The sequence below is a fragment of the Manis pentadactyla genome, chromosome 9, assembly GCF_030020395.1.
Source record: "Manis pentadactyla isolate mManPen7 chromosome 9, mManPen7.hap1, whole genome shotgun sequence".
In the NCBI taxonomy this organism is placed as follows: domain Eukaryota; kingdom Metazoa; phylum Chordata; class Mammalia; order Pholidota; family Manidae; genus Manis; species Manis pentadactyla.
Window position 1 is genome coordinate 12,344,470 of NC_080027.1, and position 17,708 is coordinate 12,362,177.

Here is a 17,708-nt window from a genome sequence, read left to right on the forward strand (position 1 = left end):
TCCAGGTGGCAGTCCAGGTGGTGCAGACCTGGGCAAGAGGGATCCTGGCACCAAGACCTAACCAGTGGACAGTGGTGAGTGGGAGCAGAGGGGGTTGCTTGGTCCCTTCTGAACTGCCTTCATGTGAATCAGGGGCAACCTCTGACATTTTATGGCACTTTATTTCTCAAGGTGCCTGTATTCTGTTTATGTTGTCTGATACATACAACCAGGCTGGAAGGAAGGTACACTGGTAATACTGCTGCTTTTTTACAGATGAGGAAACTGAGGTACAAAAAGTTAGTGACTTAAGGTCCCCTATCAGCTGGAAAATGACAGAACTGGTACTAGAGCCCAGAGATCTGGGTAGGAGGAGCCTGAGATCTGGTGATCGTTTTCCTATTTTCCATGCCCTGCCCTCAAATCACACTCCCTGGGGTGTCTCTCGCTTCCCACCCCTGCGATCTTCAGTGTTTTACCTGGCCCTGCCAATCAGCGGTGTTCACAAGGATGACATTTTCTGGGAGGGCAGCATCTGACACCAGGATCTGATTCAGTTGGTCATATACCACCTTTCGCGGAATCTGCAGGGACAAAAGTATCAGGCAGTCCCCAGGAAGCCTGAGGGTGGGGCTGGGGGATGAGGGTATTGAATTGAGGGAGCTGGGGTATTCAGAGAGAACAGACACTAGGAATTTGTGGAGGAGACCCAGTATCCACCAGCTAGACCAAAATGGAAAGAGGACAAAGAATAAGCAGAGTCTTTAGAGAACAGGCTCATACACCGGAACAAAGCCACAGCAGCTGCCCCACCAGAGGGAGGGCAGGCAAAGCCAGAGCCCAGGAAGCATCCCATGGAGGGTACAGGCATGGGGCTGGCAGGAGAGGCAACAGGAAGCACGAAGAAGAGCAGGTGATGAAATGAAATGAGGGCGTGGGAGGACTGACGGGTGTCAGTGAGGGCTGTGCAGGGAGCCAACTGCCACAAGGAACAAAGGTATTTCAGACACAGTGATCAACAAGAGGGACAACACCTCGCCCCAGGCACTAGGCTATTTTAGTCTCTGGTTCATTTTCAGCTGTGTAAGAGCCTCAACCTCAGGAAGCATGCTGACACCAACTTTTCTGTCAATGATATTTATCAGGTAAATGAATGGGCTTGCTGTGACTCTGGAACAGCAGTTGTGCGAGGTGTCAGTTTATAGACAAGTTCCTTCCCCAAGGCTGATACCACTGGCCTTCAGAAAGGGCACACAATTCTCAAGGTCTAGTTTCTTCTGTGCTTCTACAGCAGCCCACTCTTAGGTCCTTTTAATATTACTGATCTGCTAGCTTGAAATCACAGCAACCAGTCCACAGCTGTACTACAGGCATCAGAGCTCAGATCAATGATGTCCAATGAGATTTTAATGTTTGCTGTGCTCTAGGACAACTGATTCACCGCACAATCTCCAGACTATCATCTGATGAAGGCAGAACAAACCAGGTGTGGAATTGCCACTTGGGACCAATGGCAGGCTGGGGCAATGCCAGCATTTCTTGCTCCCTCCCCCACTCCCTAAAAATCAGCATTGAAACCAATTCCACACTGGTATTAAGTAGCCCATATGTTAGACTTAGCTGTTTAGGTCTGTCTTCAAGATTTTATGCACAGCATTTCAAAGTATCCCTCCTCCTTTCCCCACCACCTAACTGCCCAAGGAACATGACAAAACAGAACCTGAGGTCCAAGGATGCTCAGAGGGTTCTGGCCTTGAGCAGAGACATAGTACCTGTGTGCTGTGGCCCAGGTCAGGGGACCGCTCACTGTCAGAGCTGTTGGTCCTCTCACTCAGGGGCTTGGAGAGCTGCCGCTCCTTCAGGGGCGTGCTCCTCTTCTGCCGGGGTGTGTGCACCCCATCCACTTTGCTGCCGCAGATATGGAAAGAAGGAATTAAACAGCCCCTCCAGCCCCAAATACTGTCAGCTCACGCTTCCCTCGGCCACGAGCCTCTGCTAAGTATGGTCACAGCCTCCTGCTGTCTACCTGGCTTCTGCCTTCCACCCCATGTTTCTTGAGTACCTGGGAGAAGCAGAGCCTGGAAGATCTGTTTTGCTGGACTTCATGGGAGTTCTGACTTTCTCTGGCACAACCAGACTTGTGCTCACATCCCCAAATGTGTCCTGGTCAGTGATGTCCTGCCACGGAGGAAAGAAAGCAGTGACCCCAGGAGTCCTGATGATGAGGATGGAGTTCAGTCATTTGCTCTCTTCTCTCAGAAGCACGTGGCTCCTAGGCTCCTATCTCACCTGACGAGGAAACTTACTCTTTTATTTAACTTAGCACACCCGGTGTGCTGGCCACTGTCTCCTGCTATTCAGTCTGTCTTCTACATTTGCTGTTTGTCAATGAACAAACTGGGCTGATGCTCTAGCTTCTCTAGATGGGGAGGAGAGAGTTTTAATCAAGAAGTGACATGACTGGAATTTCATTTTGAAGCCTCCACTGTGCAGTATGGGAGCCTGGTGGGTTGCGAGTGGAAGCCGGGTTATTCAGATTGCTGGTGAACTATAAAGTGCAAGCAACTATAGTAAGCTTCAAATTGCTTGCATCAAGCCTAATGTTTTGTCATATACCAGATATTTAATGCAGCATTGTTTACTATAGGAAATATAAGCCTAAAATAATTCTTCCTTGGACTCCATTCAATCACTAGGTCTCACGGTGAGGTTGCTACACAGCACGCCCCCAGATGGTACTGGTAAAGTTCTATGCTCCTGCCAACCACCGTGCCCAGGCTCTAGTCCCCCTGGATGAATTCAGCACACCCCATGAAGCAGCTCTGATGGCCTCCCCCAAGTCAGAATCACTCTGCTCTTCCCTGGGTCTCCACAGAGCCTCTGCACCAGGAGTGCACAGGTTGGCTTTCCTCCTGGAGGGTGACATCTTGATGGCAGAGACCATCAAGGTGCCAATGTAATGTTTAGTTAAATTAGACACCCCCACCATTCATTCCATTTCACGAGGTCTTGGCCTGTACTCCTGGGCAACTCTAACACCTCTTAGAGGAAGGAGCTGACCAGTAATCACTCAAGAGACTCAACACTGTGGGCTTCTTAGCTGTTATGAGCAACACTGGAGGAAGGGGTGGTTTTTCAGGGAAAGCTACTGGTCATAATCTCTCAGAAATAAATGAAGATGACGGTAAGAAATTATCCAAATTAGTATTTGACCAGATCTAATTAAAGGGCAGAATGGGGACATCTCTGGCTTGAAATTTGGGGAATAACCTGGTCTCCAGGGTAAGGATTTCAGGAGAAAAAGAACACAGGACATTCACAAGTCCAGGGTTGTCCTGAGAGTCTCCCTGCCTCTATTTCCAAAGGTACAAAAACTATTTGAAACAGCCGACATAGGAAACCGAGCCACACTTACCAGAGTGTCTGTTTCAGTCAAGCTGTCATCTTGATTTTTAATCCAAGCAGATTTTACTTTTTCTAGAGCAGCCAATTCCATCTGTAAAAATTATAATAATTAGTCATCACCAATCCAAATAACTCATCCCTCCAACTTATTTTCTACATCTCTAAGAAGCTTAAAATACTTTCACTTTATTTGAAGACCCCATAAAATCTTTGGGATTTTCATCTTCTAAAGAGTATATTTTTGTAAAAATGAAGGATCATCCGGGTCAATTACTTTTGTAATCATTAAATCAATAGCACAGTGTGATGTGGAACCCAGAAATGCTGCCTCTCACAAGATGTCACCAAGGGAAAAGAAGCTCAAAGTTTAGATGGCTTTGCTATAGGATCCATAAAGTGATTTAATTAAAGTCTCGGACTCCAGATTCAGTCAACACCCTTGCCTAGGAGGGACATATGGGCTCTCCTGTTTGTCAGAAGTTGCTAAGAAAGGAGGATCTTATGGTCCAGGTCTTGAAGTTTAACACTAAAGACATCCATGGTAGCCAAATGTTTTTTGCTTGGTAGAAATGTCTAGAAAACCCTTGAAACAAAATATACTAAGCAAAAAGATACCCAATATTAAGCCATTTAGGTGTGACTTAATTCTCCCTTTGTCCCCAACTCTTATTAGCATTTCTTGTAAATATTAAAAAATTACTCTGCAAATACAGATACATAAAACCAGATTTTCATATTTGCTAATATTACTTTTGGCTGTGTGGGAACCAATGTCAAAGTCATAAGCAGTTGGGGGTTGTGGGTCTTAGATACAGGGAATTTACCAGCCTCAGTGAATCTGTTTGGTTCTTGTGGAGAATCAGGAAGTTGTAAAGATCAAGGATATGTCACTTACTCCCAATTACCCCAAGTCCTTCCTTCCTCTGAGTAAATTAAATAGTACTGAGAACTATCAGGGAAGTACAACAAAGAAATTTAACCAATAATATTGTAATATCTTGGTATGATAATGGGGTAACTACACCTATTGTGGCAAGCATCTAAGAATGTATACAATTATTGAGTCACTATGTTGTATATCTGAAAGCAACATAATATTGTCTATCAACTTTATTGCAATTAAAAAAAAAGAGAAATATCAGGCTAATAAGCTCAAGAGGTCACCTGGCAAACTAAGGAACAAGGATCAAAAGAGTAGGCCCCTGTGTCACACTCAAACCATGGTTTCTCCACCTCGGCATTACTGCCATTTTGGGCCAGATCCTTCCTTGTGCACTGCAGGGTATTCAGCAGCATTCCTGCCTCTGCCGTCTAGATGCCCACAGCACCCCCTTTATCCACACCCCTGCTGGTGTTGACGACCAAAGATGTCTCCAGTCATTGCCAACTATTCCTTGGGAGGCAGAAATCCTGCCTGGTTAGGAACTACTGCTCTAAGCCATCTGCAAGCCTAACCCACACACTTTAGCCAGACCTTGTGACTCCAGATATGGAGAGGGTTTGGCTCAGAGCCACACTCACCAGGCTATCTCCAGACTGCACAGCGAGTTCATTTACATATTGATTTTAAGAATAACCAACGTTAGGAGAGTCCAGAATCATGGCGAGGTCCAGGTCAGACTTAAGACTGAGATGATTTCACTCCATTTTGGATCTCAATATGACAAATGAATTAAACATGCTTTAAAGAGGACGAACTGGGTGATAACACAATTGTGCTGAAGGGTTTTACAGTAGTGTGTCCTATTGTCAAGCCCTATGAAGGCTACGGCATTGTTTCCATGGCAAAGCTGCAGCATCTGATCAGACCTTTAACTTGGATTGGGGTCAGAAGGCACTTGCTGGCTCTTTACTTGTACGTGTTCCTGACAATCTGCTGAGAGCAGATTCCCAATCCTTTAGGTTTCTATTTCTGCTCCAATAAATACTGAGGGCTTCTCTCACCCCGGGACCCTGGAACACCAGTGGTGCAATGGCTGTTTCTAATTGTGTGGACTGGCAGCAGATGCTAGCAGTCCAAAGCATTGTGCTCGTGAGGTGGTGCTGGCAGCTGCAGACTGTGTGTGTACATGTTTTTGGTGGTGGGGGGCGGTGAGGTAGGGTGCCCAAGTGGGGTAATATTTTAGGCTGTCATTTGTATGAAGTACTAGTATCTAACATCATTATGTACAGTGCTATGAAAATAGCACCTCTTAACAGCAGGCAGTTTTGGCTGAAAGTCGGCATCTCTTGGCCGCCCTAACCAAAGCATTGTCAGGCCCTATTGTTATCAGCTTAGAGAAGCAAATTATGTTGCTACTGGGTACACAAGTCTTGGGAAAACTCAACAACTGCAATAATTTTTGTCAGCAGAAATTCTTTCTGGTTCTGGTGATAAACTGAATCCTCTGCAATTTGGGGAATAAAAAGGATGATAAGAAAAATTAATAGGTAAAGATGGCAGGAAATAAGGGAGAGGCTAAATGTGGGCCAGCATGTGCACGCCTGCCTCCATATGCACAATCTCAGTATTTTTTCCAAATATGTTTAAAAGTTCTCCGTGTAAAGGCATAGTTTCTCTCTGTAGTTCCCATAGTGCCTTTCATACTAAAGGATTCCAAAGTTCCACACCTACGTCAAGACATATGGGGCTCTTCAAAATAGAAATATCACAGGGAATCAGTAGAGAGAGTTTGAAATCTGGCCAAGGAACCAGAATTTGAAGGGCTCACTAACAAGACATCTAGATTCTATCAATTTCAGGAGTCCAGAACTGAAACGGTTCTAAGGGACGATGAACGTCTAGAAACGGTTCTAACAGCAATGGAAGCTTACACTTACTGCATGCTCCTGTGCCATCTGTCTATCTGTCCATCCATCTATCCATCACCATGCTAGAGGTTTTATCTGCATTTCCTCACTGTATCTTCACACTGCTTTGTAAGGCACGTGATTTTTACAGAGGAAATGGAAGCATGGAAACTGCCCCAGATCACACAGTTAGTGAGGTGAAGGAGTCGAGATTCAAACTCAAAAGTCTGACTCCAGAGCACATGCTATCAAGCCAGGCCTACCCTGCTCCAAATAAATGTTTGCCCAAACAGGGACCCTTAGGCCATCATATTGTGAAGACTGATACTCAACTGACTTTTGACATAACTGGGCTCCTATGCCAACACCTTTATCTTAGAAAGAAGGCACCTGAGGCTCACATTAAGATGGTTTTTCTCTTTGAATTTTGAAATCCATATAACTGAGACTAAAGTAGAACCTACAGACAAATTCTATCAACTCAGAAATACCTTCATTAGTATAAAATAGTTTCTCATTGATTTAATAGCAATGGTCCCTAGCATTCATTGACTTTCATCATATGTTAAGTGTTTGGGGGGCATTATTCCAATTAAAAATTCAATTGCATTTTGTTACAACAGAGTCCTTGTTCTGCATTCCTAGGATGCTGTCAAATAGTCTTCTTTGGCCAGGTTCCAGGTTTCTCTCTAGAAGAGTCACTCCTTATATTTATATTTAAGATGGAATATGGCTGTTGTGGCCACTGATCTGTCCAAGTGGACAGTGATGATTCAGCAGGGCCATTCAGCAGCCCTGTGACACAGAGCAGCTACAAGCCACATCCTCAATGTAAATAGTGAGGTGAGGCCTTGAGTAGGCTCCAGATGATGTAGCCCTGGGTGGAAAGCTGCTGAGAGTGGACGGTCTGCAAGTGGCAGGCCTGCAGTCTCTCTGGAGGGGTTCTCCATCTGGGCTACAGTTTTCCAGCCCGCATTTCCTCACTAATGTCGCCTGCTGCCACTGTTCTAGGGCCAGAGAGGCTTGCTGTGCTTTAACCAGAGGGATGAGGTGGAAGGCAGCCCCATCTGGTGGCAACAGGCGGTACCACAGCCCATGAGCTTCCACTGCCAGCTTGCAGACACCAGACAGCAACGCTTCCACACAGTGCTTTTCAGGGAATGGGGCACCTCACACACTTTACTATCATTTCCTCACAACTGATACCTATTTGCATGGTGAGTTTGCATTCCTCTATTAAAGCAGCAAGAACAGGAAGACTTAACAGTTCAGTTTCTTTGATCTAAAGAAAAGACGTTGGGTTTTCAACAGCAAACCATAAACTGTACTGAAATCAAGCATGTCGTCTTGCCTTTGGTGGTAAACAAGAGGAAGAACAGCTTGCCAAGGCCTAAGGCAGGCAGAGCAGCAGCCTACGCTCCTGCCTCTGACCCACTGCTGGGACAGCCTCCCCAGGCAGGGACAGAGCATGTCCAGGGGTGACACTGGGCTCCTGAAGTGCTCCAGAACACTGCTCCCTTTTCTTCTTGCTCACCAGGCAAAATGAAAACCTGCCCACTAAATTCTAAATCCTTTCAGGGTACTGTCCCCCTCTGAATAAAGCCTATGTAAGCATTTCTGGACAGACCTTATGGGCTTCCCACTCCTTTAAATCTGCTCTTTCCCTAGCCTGGGATGCAGAATCACTCACCAGTGGCCAATGCCATGCTTCTGGCCACCATGGGACAGGAGGTTTTGAGGCACTGTGTGTTCTGGGAGGGAAGGCTCCAAGCCACACTGGGAAACTGACCAAAAGGAACACCAGAACGGCCAAAGCAGTGCCCCGAGAACTACACTCCCAGCTAGGACTGTGATGAGGACAATCAAGGTTGAAACAACGTGAGATGACTCCTCTGATGTCACAAGCCAAGCCAAGACCAGAGCACCCAGAGTGTTAAGCCCCGACACTTCCCTGGACCTCCCCTCCCGCTCCAGCCACTGGCCTTGCTCACAGGGCTGGTGGTGTCTTTGCCGAGGCTGCCCTTGCTGTTGAGGCTGCCAATCTCCGTCTGTGAACTGGACTGCGACATCCCCTCAAAGAAGGGCCTGTGGCAAAGAAGCACAGGCAGGGTCAGTGGCCACCAAGGCCCAGAACAGCAGCTCATGGAGAGCTGGGGAGAGCTGGGTAGAGCTGGTGTTCAAGAAAGATTGGGCTTCAGGGATGCCTGGTGAGGAAGGACACAGCAGAGGCCAGACAAGTAAGGACCTGGACTGAAGGACTTCAGGAGAGTCCTGTCAGGACTTTTGTCACTTAGAGGCAAAAACAATGATATTTATCCAGACAGTAGGAGGTTAAACAAGGGTGGGGAACCAAGATTCCCTGGTAGTGGAGGGGAAGTAAGAGACAGTGGGAGATTGCTATGGTCCAGGAAGGAGAGATGTGGGGAGACAACCTGATAGAGGAGGTTTGCGTCTCACTTGAGCTTGGGCTTTGGAGTGCTGAGGATGCTCTCTGTCTCCTCCATTTCAGGGCCACTGTCGCTGGGGTTGTACATCTCCAGACTATCATACAGTTCATCCAGGTCCTCTTCCACCTCCCGTATCTGCTCCCGGGATACATGCTCCAACCCGAAGCCCACCTGTGGAGAAAAAAAAATCTCTGAGTTTGGGATAACCCCCATTAACATTATAGTAGATGTGTATCTCCTTCCTCCTGGACAGCTACCAACTGGCCTTCCTGTTCCTAGCTAGTCCCTCTTAAGGGACATGCCATAGCTTACACTCATATGGTAGTCCTGGTGTCCTTTCTGTGACCCAATCCTGAGAGCAGTGAAGTGGTGAGGCCACCTTGCCCTCCCACACTATGGAGACGGTATCAGGAAGGAAAGCGTAAGTGTCAGGCCCCTCTGCTAGGCACAGGAACCACCTGTGCAGGCTGGTTCTACCTTCCTCTACAGCCCATAGAAGGACAATGAGAACTGTCTCGACTTTCATCTCCATCCCCTTATCAGTCCACTGAGAACAGAAGCCTGTGAAAATGCACCAGGCCTGCCAGGGCCGAGGGAAGAATGGCTAACTGTTAGTTACTCAAGGGCTGACCACCAAGGACTCTCCCACTTCTCAGACTAGTGCTCAGGATGTTCCCCTTGGGGCAGGAGGGAAAACTAAACAACTGCATTTGTTGCTGATACCCCATACCAGAGTCTTGATATTAACTGCTGGTTTGGTATAACCATGCTACCCCTGACTCCAGACATCATGAAACCTTGGGTTCTTTCTCTTTCCAGGTAGCTGAAAGCCCTTCTTCAGCTACCCTACCACTTGGAGGTCCTGGAATCTGGACTCCCAGTGGCAAATCAGAGTGCACCCCAGGAAGAAGGGTGAAACTCAGGGAGTTCTACTCACCACCAGCCTCAGGAACAAGGGGTCATACCTCATCGGAAACTTTAAACCGCTTCAGGAGGGCCACGAACTTCTGTTTGATGTTAGGTTGCTGTAGGGACAAATTGTATAGTAGTCTCAAATGACACCTGCTTGTGGATGGTGATCAAGTCAAGTCAACAGAGAGTGACTGAGAGTCCACTTTTGTAAACTGTGGGAGGACACAAAGATGGGGATACCCTTTTTATCCAGCAGAGAAGTCTGCATGACTAATCCCAGCTTCTGGTGCTGTGGGCATAGATGGAAGGAGGGGGTCTCATCACCCCAGGGCCCTCCACCACCCATGCCCTGCTAACTCCCCAGGGTGCATCTCTACATCGGCCCTCTGTCTGCTCCTTCAGATCCAGGTACTAACTGGGACTCCCACCTGTATATACACAGGCACCTCAAACCCAGCATTTCAAAAACAACTAAACACCTCCTTGCATTCCCTACCCTGGCCACGGAGGTCACCAATCTACCCAATCACCTGAGTGGGAACCTGGAGTCTCTCCCCTCTCCTTCCTCCCCACAGCCCACTTGTCTGCTAACTCCTGCTCTCTCTTTTCCATCTGTAACCACTGCTTCTGTTCAGGTCTTCCTCCTCACATCTTTCTGTTATCCCGCCCTCAGTCTTCAGCTCACACCCCCACCTTCCTGCACCCGGCCAGTTTCCAGTCTTGTTCCCTCCAGAGTCCACAGTGATCGTTTCAAATGCAAATCTAATCACGTTGCTCCTCTAACTAGAGGTGTTGGTTGGCCTCCAGCCTAGAGAACAAGGCTGTAGTAGTGTCAGCCCTGTGTCTGTCTCAGGGCTGGTTCTGCCTCATCCCTCCCTTCAACCCCTCACACCCATATTCAAGTGGAAAGTAACTGCTTGTCTGTTCTGTGAAAACTGCATGCTGTGGTACAGCAGACAGTGTGGCCTTTAACACACGGTATCCTCTGTCTTGGCTAACATTCCTCCCAAATCCACTGGGTGAAGTTCTAGTCAGCCTTAGAAAGCCAGCTCTTGGCATCTTGTTATGAAGCTCTCCTAGCATGCCTATTCAGAGTCATGCCATCACTGTCCCTTAAGCAAAGCTCCGCCTTCTAGCATTAGCCTACTGTGCTGTCATCACGTGTTTAGCTATGTCTTGGCCACTAAACACTATGAGCTCCTTGATGGCATGGACTGGGCCTTCCTTATCTCTGTCTCCAATCACAGGTACAATGACTGGCTTGTGGCCATTAAGTCCTTACTGACCAAATTATAGACTCACCAACTAGAGGATGGAGGAGACTAACTTGTAAATAAGACTGACCTACGTCTTCAAGAAAGGGCAGGGCCTCCAAAGGTGGTGAGGACACTCACAACAGCACAAAAAAACATTCACAGAGAAGTATAAAACACCTAGAACGGCAAGTCAATTAGTATGTCTAGCACAACGTGTTCTTGGTGAGGGGAGAAGAATTGCCTGTGTACAAAGGGAGAAAGATGCTAAGTCTCTGGAAAGTGCCTGCAGCTGAAAAAAAAACAAAAAGCATTTGGGGGAGTGGATATTACCAGGAACACTGAATGGTCATGTAACCTGGTGAAGCTATGGAGGAGACAGAGAAAGATGCGATTTATAAAGCTTCAGGGGCACCATACAGGAAAAGAATAGGGCCTCTTTGTGGTTACAGAGAAGGGAAAAAAAAAACTTAGCAGAAGGCACTACAACAGAGAGAGATCCTCTACCTCTCCTCATTTTCAGAGCACCATGGGGGTAGGGTGTCTGAGGCTCTAGTGACAGGCCTTACTTGGGCTACTTTACAATGCCAGTCAAGGATCAGATGCCTGACTAGAAGGAAACAGTCTCTAGTCATTATTCAGTGAGAGAAATCAAGGTCACAGTCCTGAGGATTTATATTGATGCCCAGTGATATCCAAAGGTGACTGGAGAGATGGCAGTGTCATTTCATGGTGGAAAGCCAGGCTCAGCTATAACACATTTGGAAGATCTGGCCCACATTTATTTCACTCCTGAAGGTGAGGGGGATCTCTGCTCTTGGGGTCCCTAGGCTAGCTCTGCATTGGAGAGAATCAGGGTGCCTCTGGGGACAAGTGAGACTGTGAGCCCCTAGCATTTTTGACTCTTCTACACTTTTGCACAGGGCCTTCAGAACCAGTCCAAGTTAACCTAGAAATTCAGGTATTGAGCATCTTAGTCCAGGACTCTAATTTCACCAAAAATAGTGACTCCTTATGCAGGAGACACAATCCAAAGGCACTCAGTCTCTGAGGTTATGGATCCATTAAGGCAGGAACTATACCTACTGTAATCAGACCTTATCAAACCCACAGCTCCAAGCACTAGCCTGTTACTTCTGGGTAAGTTGAACAAATAATTTAAGAATGGTGACACTGAGAGAGAACTGCATCCATCTGTGTGGTGGGCAGTACGTAATGTGAAGAAATTGGAGAGGGAAAGTGGGGTGTCTGAAGTGTTCTGCTCCCTGAGGCAGCATTATCTTTTCCAAAGACTAAAACAGGGTTTCTCAACCTTTTTCTACCCAGAGATAACCTGAAGAATAAAACGTACTCTTATCAGTAACCTGTTCTCTACAATAGTGACTCTTAGGTGGTGGTGATGGCGGCAGGGAGGCAGAGAGGTGAATCAGAACCTCGAGGGGATAGCCATGTGCAGACTTTAAAAAGCCCACAGGAAGTCTGCGTATACCACTCCCATCCTGACCCCTGACTGAAATCTCAGCTCACATTCCCAGGCCTCTGAGACTCACCCTGGTGATGGCAGAGGTTGAAGTTAGTTTCCTTCGGGTCTTCTTTACTTTCCGCAGATCCTCATCTTCATAGAACAGGTCCTAAGCGGGCAGAGGGATAGAATGTGCTTGAGAAACCCCAGGAGGGTCTGGAATTGCTTCTCAGACACTTCATGTGAGGGGCTGTGGAAAGTTACCTGCCCATGCAATGGATCATCACTGCCTTCCTGTTCTGATGAGAAACTCTCCTCCTCTTCCTCAGAGTAATTGTCAATATCAGGAGAACGATCTAGAAACAGACACCTTAGTAAGGTCTCCTAATGGGAAGATCCAGCCTGAGAGAGCTGGGCGGGAGTCATGGCTATCCTCAGGTGGAAATACGGCTAGGGTCGAGAGAGGGCCACAGCCACAGAAGGCCTCTGTTCCAGGGTCTCTAAGCTTCTCCTTCCTGGGAGCATTTTAGGTACTCTCTTGTTCAGCCTCCTTGGGTTATATTAAGTAAGGGGCTTCTTCTTGATCTGCAGGGTCTCTAGACACTGCACACATCTTACCAGACATCTTGGATTTGATTCCTTCATGGTCAATGGGCTGGCTAGATAGGGAGTAGATCTTTATTTCTGCCACAGGCACGGAGACATCCTTTACATTGCTGTGTAGGCCAAGCACCAGGGCACCTTCGTTTGGGTGCTGCATCACCTAGGATCACAGGGCACCAATAAAATGCCTTACAATGGAGCGGTCTACAGAGCTTGGATTTCATAAATCTAAATGCATATGCAAGCCAATGGGGATGACATTCTGCTAAAACATTTTCTTTCTTACTATCTTTCAAATCCATGCCTACTGCTCTCCTATTGTCTTCAAGATCTTAATTGAAAACTATCTCCAGAAGTGCCAGCCACTTGTCAGGACATGTGCTTAAAGATAAAAATCAAGGCCTGAGATTGAAAATGACTTAAATCTCAAGGACTATATTTTAGTATAAGTCCTTCACAGAGAAACTTGTTCACTAGGCTGGGTAGGGCCAATCTGCAGATGGTGGTCATCTGTGCCTGGCAATGAGGAAAAAGACCTACAGTACAAGATAAAAAGGAAGGGCATGACACCGCTGGGGAAATGTGGTGCCCACATTACCTCACCACTGATACGAAACCTGAAGAGGACAAAGAGATGAGCTGGGACTATCTCACATACTCATTATGGCCATGAAATATTTCCTATTTACTGTACTAAAGCACAGAAATAAGTTTTAAAACTGATTTTGAGCCCTTCCTGTTTCCCCTTTGCCAGGGCTGAGTGGATTTGCCTGGCATATAGGGGAACTGCACAAATGAGCAAACATATGAAGATAATGGGAGCCTGGGTTCTTACTGTTAGAAAAGGGAGTTAGAAATATGGGAAGGAGAGAGGCTACAATAAGCCCGAGGTTGTTGGACTGACAGCTCATGATCAGATAGATATAGATGTGACGTGTGTCTATCTATGAGTGCATATACATCTATGTACATATATTTCCTAGCTTTGGCCACTGAGAGGAAATAGAAGGAATGATAACCCAGTTGGGAAAATGAGCACTCCTACTACTCAGATCTTGGTTTCTAAATACCATTCTTCACTAAAAGGAACCAGAGAATCAGTTCATTCCAAGGCTGTGTCAGGGAAAATACAAGATAAGCCTGTACTTATCTTGTACCAGAAAGTAGTGTGTAAAGAATGGTGGGATGTATGAGAAAGGATATAGGAACCAGCTCAAAGGGGTTCTCACTGGCCAAATCTGAGGTAATATGACAGTATTACCTGGATTTCCAATAAAATAATTAACTTGTAAAATAAAATAAAACAGTAACAGACTAAACCCTACTGAATTAAACAGATCTATAACTAATACAATAAATGAATCAACCAATAAATGGGGAAAGAGGGGAAGCTCTATCTTACAACAAAAGACCAACTAATAAATACAGAAGGAATGGTGGGATTAGAAATTCACTAATTGGCAAGCATGGAAGTAATAACCAGGACAGGCAAGACCCATTAATAGGTGCTAACTCAGTCGGTGAAGCTATGAGGAGAAAAAATGTTATACAGTCTCCCTGAAAAAGTTTTCACTGGTAAATACAAATTATTCATCAACTTTATATTGGAAATCCTGGCAGACACCATTGTAAATGAGTGATAAGCTGACCTCTCTGGGAATGGGGCAAATCAACACGGTGTGCTGCTGAGAGCACTGAGCTGAGAAGACGGCATTACTTGTGTGTTAGGTCTGCCAAAAATGCTCAAGCTGAATCTGATCTTCAGAAAACATCAGACAAACCTGAACTGGAGAATACCCTTTTAAAGTTAACTAGGGTACTCTTAAAAAATGTCAAGGGCATGAAAGACAAGGAAAATCTCAGGGACTGTTGCAGAGTGAAGGAGGCTAAAGAGACATGACAGCTAAATGCAACACGTGATTCTGGATTAAATCCTGGGCTGCAAGTCGTTACTGAGCCACTGGCACAGTCTGCATGGGGACTGTGGTTAGGTAGTCATCTTGTAGCAGTGTTAGGGTCCTATCTTTGTGGTGGCCTGCTGCCTACATAGGAAGAGTCTTTTTATTCTTAGGAAATTAACATAGTGCAGTATTACATATAATGGAGCATCATGTCTGCAATTTACTTTCAATGGTTCAGAAAATAAAATGCACAAATGTATATATACATAGAGGTAATAAAACAAATGTGGTAATATGTTAACACTGAAGAAGCCAGGTGAAGGGTATATGGGAATTCTTTATATTATTCTTACAACTTTTTATTAGCTTGAAATTATTTTAAAAGTTAAACAAAAAAACCTTTTGTGAGAGAAAGTACTTGATAAAAAGAGGCCTATCCTGGATTTCTAATAAAATAATTAACTTGTAAAATAGAATAAAAAATCCACCCAGCAGGCTGGGAAAATAATTTCTGGGCTCAACTGGCTGGGCCTGGTATCTGCCTTGGGCTCTCTGACTTTAGACTAGAGACTGCATTCCTCTCACCTCTGCCATGTTGATGAGTCCCACAGCCAGGGTCTTATAGCCCAAGATGGTCCTGTTCTTGTAACGCTTTCTCCTTTGCAACATGATCTGCAGCTTGTTGGCATCTCGCTTCAGGAAATGAGGGTACTGCCACATACAAAACAGAGTCAAGCACAGTTAATAAGCAATAGGTCCTTGAGGGGTTCTGGCCCTGCTTGAGGATACACCCTCTTTATGTGCTCCACTCTCATCAGTCTGTGCAAGGGGGAGTTAGGGGGTAGAGGAAATGTCATTGAGTTGCTGCTGAGGGTCTGACTTTGCTTGGTCCTTGCCTTCCATCTGCAGCTCTGTGGTTCACACATGTTTAGAAAACTGCCTCTTTCCTTGCCATGTGTTCAAGTATTTTCTCCATTGTGTTTTTGTTTGGGCTACTGGGACTGCAATGAGGAAGAAGCATACTAAGAGGGATAAAGAGGAGAAGGGAAGGGACAGAGATTACGATGCAGGGCAGGAGACTGAAGGGGATGCACTTAGGGTGTGTGCTGTGGATTACTGAGGTGGTAGGACAGGCACTCCAAGAGAAAAGAATGAGACGCGATGTGCTGTTCAGCAGCCCGCCTGGCTCTTGGCTGGCTGCATGACTGGTTGGCTCTCCAGGCTAGCCATGGAAGCTCTGGGTGACTTCAATTTATGCCTGCTATAGCTAATTCAATGCGCTGAATTGACTGGGGGACTTTTGTCCACTGAGTGATGGCTGCTCTTGGCCCAAACAGACTCCAGACTAGAGGACTGTTTGGGAACCAGACTGGATATGGCCTGTGAGTTACCTAAAATGAGTACATTCTCACCTGCAGGGAGAAGGTTAACTGGAGCTCTGTTTCCACCAGTCCACTAGCTGGAAGGATGATCTCATTGGAGCGAAGAATCCTTTTTGAACCCTGAAACCAAGAAAAAATAGGCCAAAAACTATGTCACCAAAATCAGATCAGAAGAAATACTGTGCATGCAAACTTTTAAACTCGACATTCTTCCAGCTCAAATATTTCACCAGCCTTTGTTGTACTAATTAGACTCAAACCACCACCATAGGTGTAATTTTACATGGATTATGATGTAAATTCATGAAGGGTTTTCACATAAAAATGACTTGTTATTGAGTTCTGCCGGCACAACTGAGGAGGTAGGCAGGTATCAGCACCCCAACATGGGGTGTGATCACCCCTCTGCCCCCTTCAGCCTCCCGTCTTCCTAACTGACATGCTAGCTGCACCGTCTTGTCTTTGGGCCTTTCACATGTTTTCTCCTCTCGGATGCTCTTTTGTGCTTCTGTACACAACTAATCAACTTCCCTTTTAGGTCTCAGCTTCATATACATTTTTTCCAGTAACTTTTCCTTTTATCTCCCCACCTTCCAACCTAACACTAGGTTAGACACCCCAGTGTTTTTAGCTCTTAAAATAAAGTTGGGCTAATGTATTCCTAAACTGTAAAGACATCAGCAGGAAGGACTAGGGAATGCAGTACATTTGCGTATTTTGCTTTTTTTAAAAAATGAGGTTTAATATAAATACAATGAAGTGCCCAGATCTCCATTACACAGATCAATGAGTTAATAAATGGATAAAGCAGAGTAGTGCACATCTGTACTGAGATGCAGAACATTTTTATTGCTCCAGATTCTCTGTGATCCCTCCCTCTCTGCACCATTCTCTCAGGGGCAAGCACTGTTCTGGTTTCTTTCAGCACAGATTAGTTTGGCCTGTTTTGAAGTTCCATATAAATGGAATCATACTAACAATATATTAATATTAGCACATACTAATCACAGCATGTACTATTCCAGTTGGGCTTCTTATAACCTTTTTTGAAGTTCATTCAGGTTGTTGTGTATATCAGTAGTTCATTCCTTTTATTGCTAAGTAGAATTCTATTTTACAATTATAGCACATTTTGTTTATCCATTCCCCTGATGGTAAACAGTCACATTTGAGTTGTTTCTAATTTTTGGCCATTACGGCTAAAGCTGCTTTTCTTGTGCAAGTCTGTATGGACAGACGTTTTGTGACTTCTTGGGCAAATGCCCAGGAGAGGAATTACTGGGTTTTAGGGTAGGTGTATGTGTAACTTCATAAGAAACTGCCAGACTGATGACCAAGTGTTGATACCACTTCACACCCCCAGCAGCAGAGTATGAGCTCCAGCTGCCTAACACCTTCATCAGCATATGGTGTGATCAATCCTTGCTTCATGGATTCTAATGGATACATATAGCGGAATATCGCTGTGGTTGCAATTTACATTTCCCTGAGGACTAATAATATTAAGCACTTTTTCTTTAGTCTACTGGTCATTTGTAAATTTCCATTTATGAAGTGCCTGATCAAACTTCTTT

At 45.6% G+C, this 17,708-nt stretch overlaps 1 protein-coding gene across 10 annotated transcripts in view; it reads right to left on the bottom strand.

The window, feature by feature from the left end:
- Positions 1 to 17,708, bottom strand: part of PACS1 (phosphofurin acidic cluster sorting protein 1) — a 180,138-nt gene that overhangs the window by 10,679 nt on the left and 151,751 nt on the right. For 7 of the 10 annotated variants that reach the window (XR_008999137.1, XM_036929737.2, XM_036929743.2 and 4 more), the window contains exons 3-14: positions 16,165 to 16,254; positions 15,338 to 15,463; positions 12,867 to 13,011; positions 12,513 to 12,604; positions 12,337 to 12,417; positions 9,587 to 9,646; positions 8,632 to 8,792; positions 8,157 to 8,259; positions 3,395 to 3,475; positions 2,042 to 2,157; positions 1,752 to 1,887; positions 459 to 563 (exon numbers count right to left, since the gene is read on the bottom strand). Coding sequence is in view for 9 of the 10 variants with exons in the window: in XM_036929737.2 (XP_036785632.2) it covers positions 459 to 563; positions 1,752 to 1,887; positions 2,042 to 2,157; positions 3,395 to 3,475; positions 8,157 to 8,259; positions 8,632 to 8,792; positions 9,587 to 9,646; positions 12,337 to 12,417; positions 12,513 to 12,604; positions 12,867 to 13,011; positions 15,338 to 15,463; positions 16,165 to 16,254 (1,296 nt within the window). In the remaining variant the exon portion in view is untranslated. The remainder of the gene's footprint in view (positions 1 to 458; positions 564 to 1,751; positions 1,888 to 2,041; positions 2,158 to 3,394; positions 3,476 to 8,156; positions 8,260 to 8,631; positions 8,793 to 9,586; positions 9,647 to 12,336; positions 12,418 to 12,512; positions 12,605 to 12,866; positions 13,012 to 15,337; positions 15,464 to 16,164; positions 16,255 to 17,708) is intronic. The other 3 variants (XM_036929754.2, XM_057506879.1, XM_036929779.2) reach the window with 1 other exon arrangement.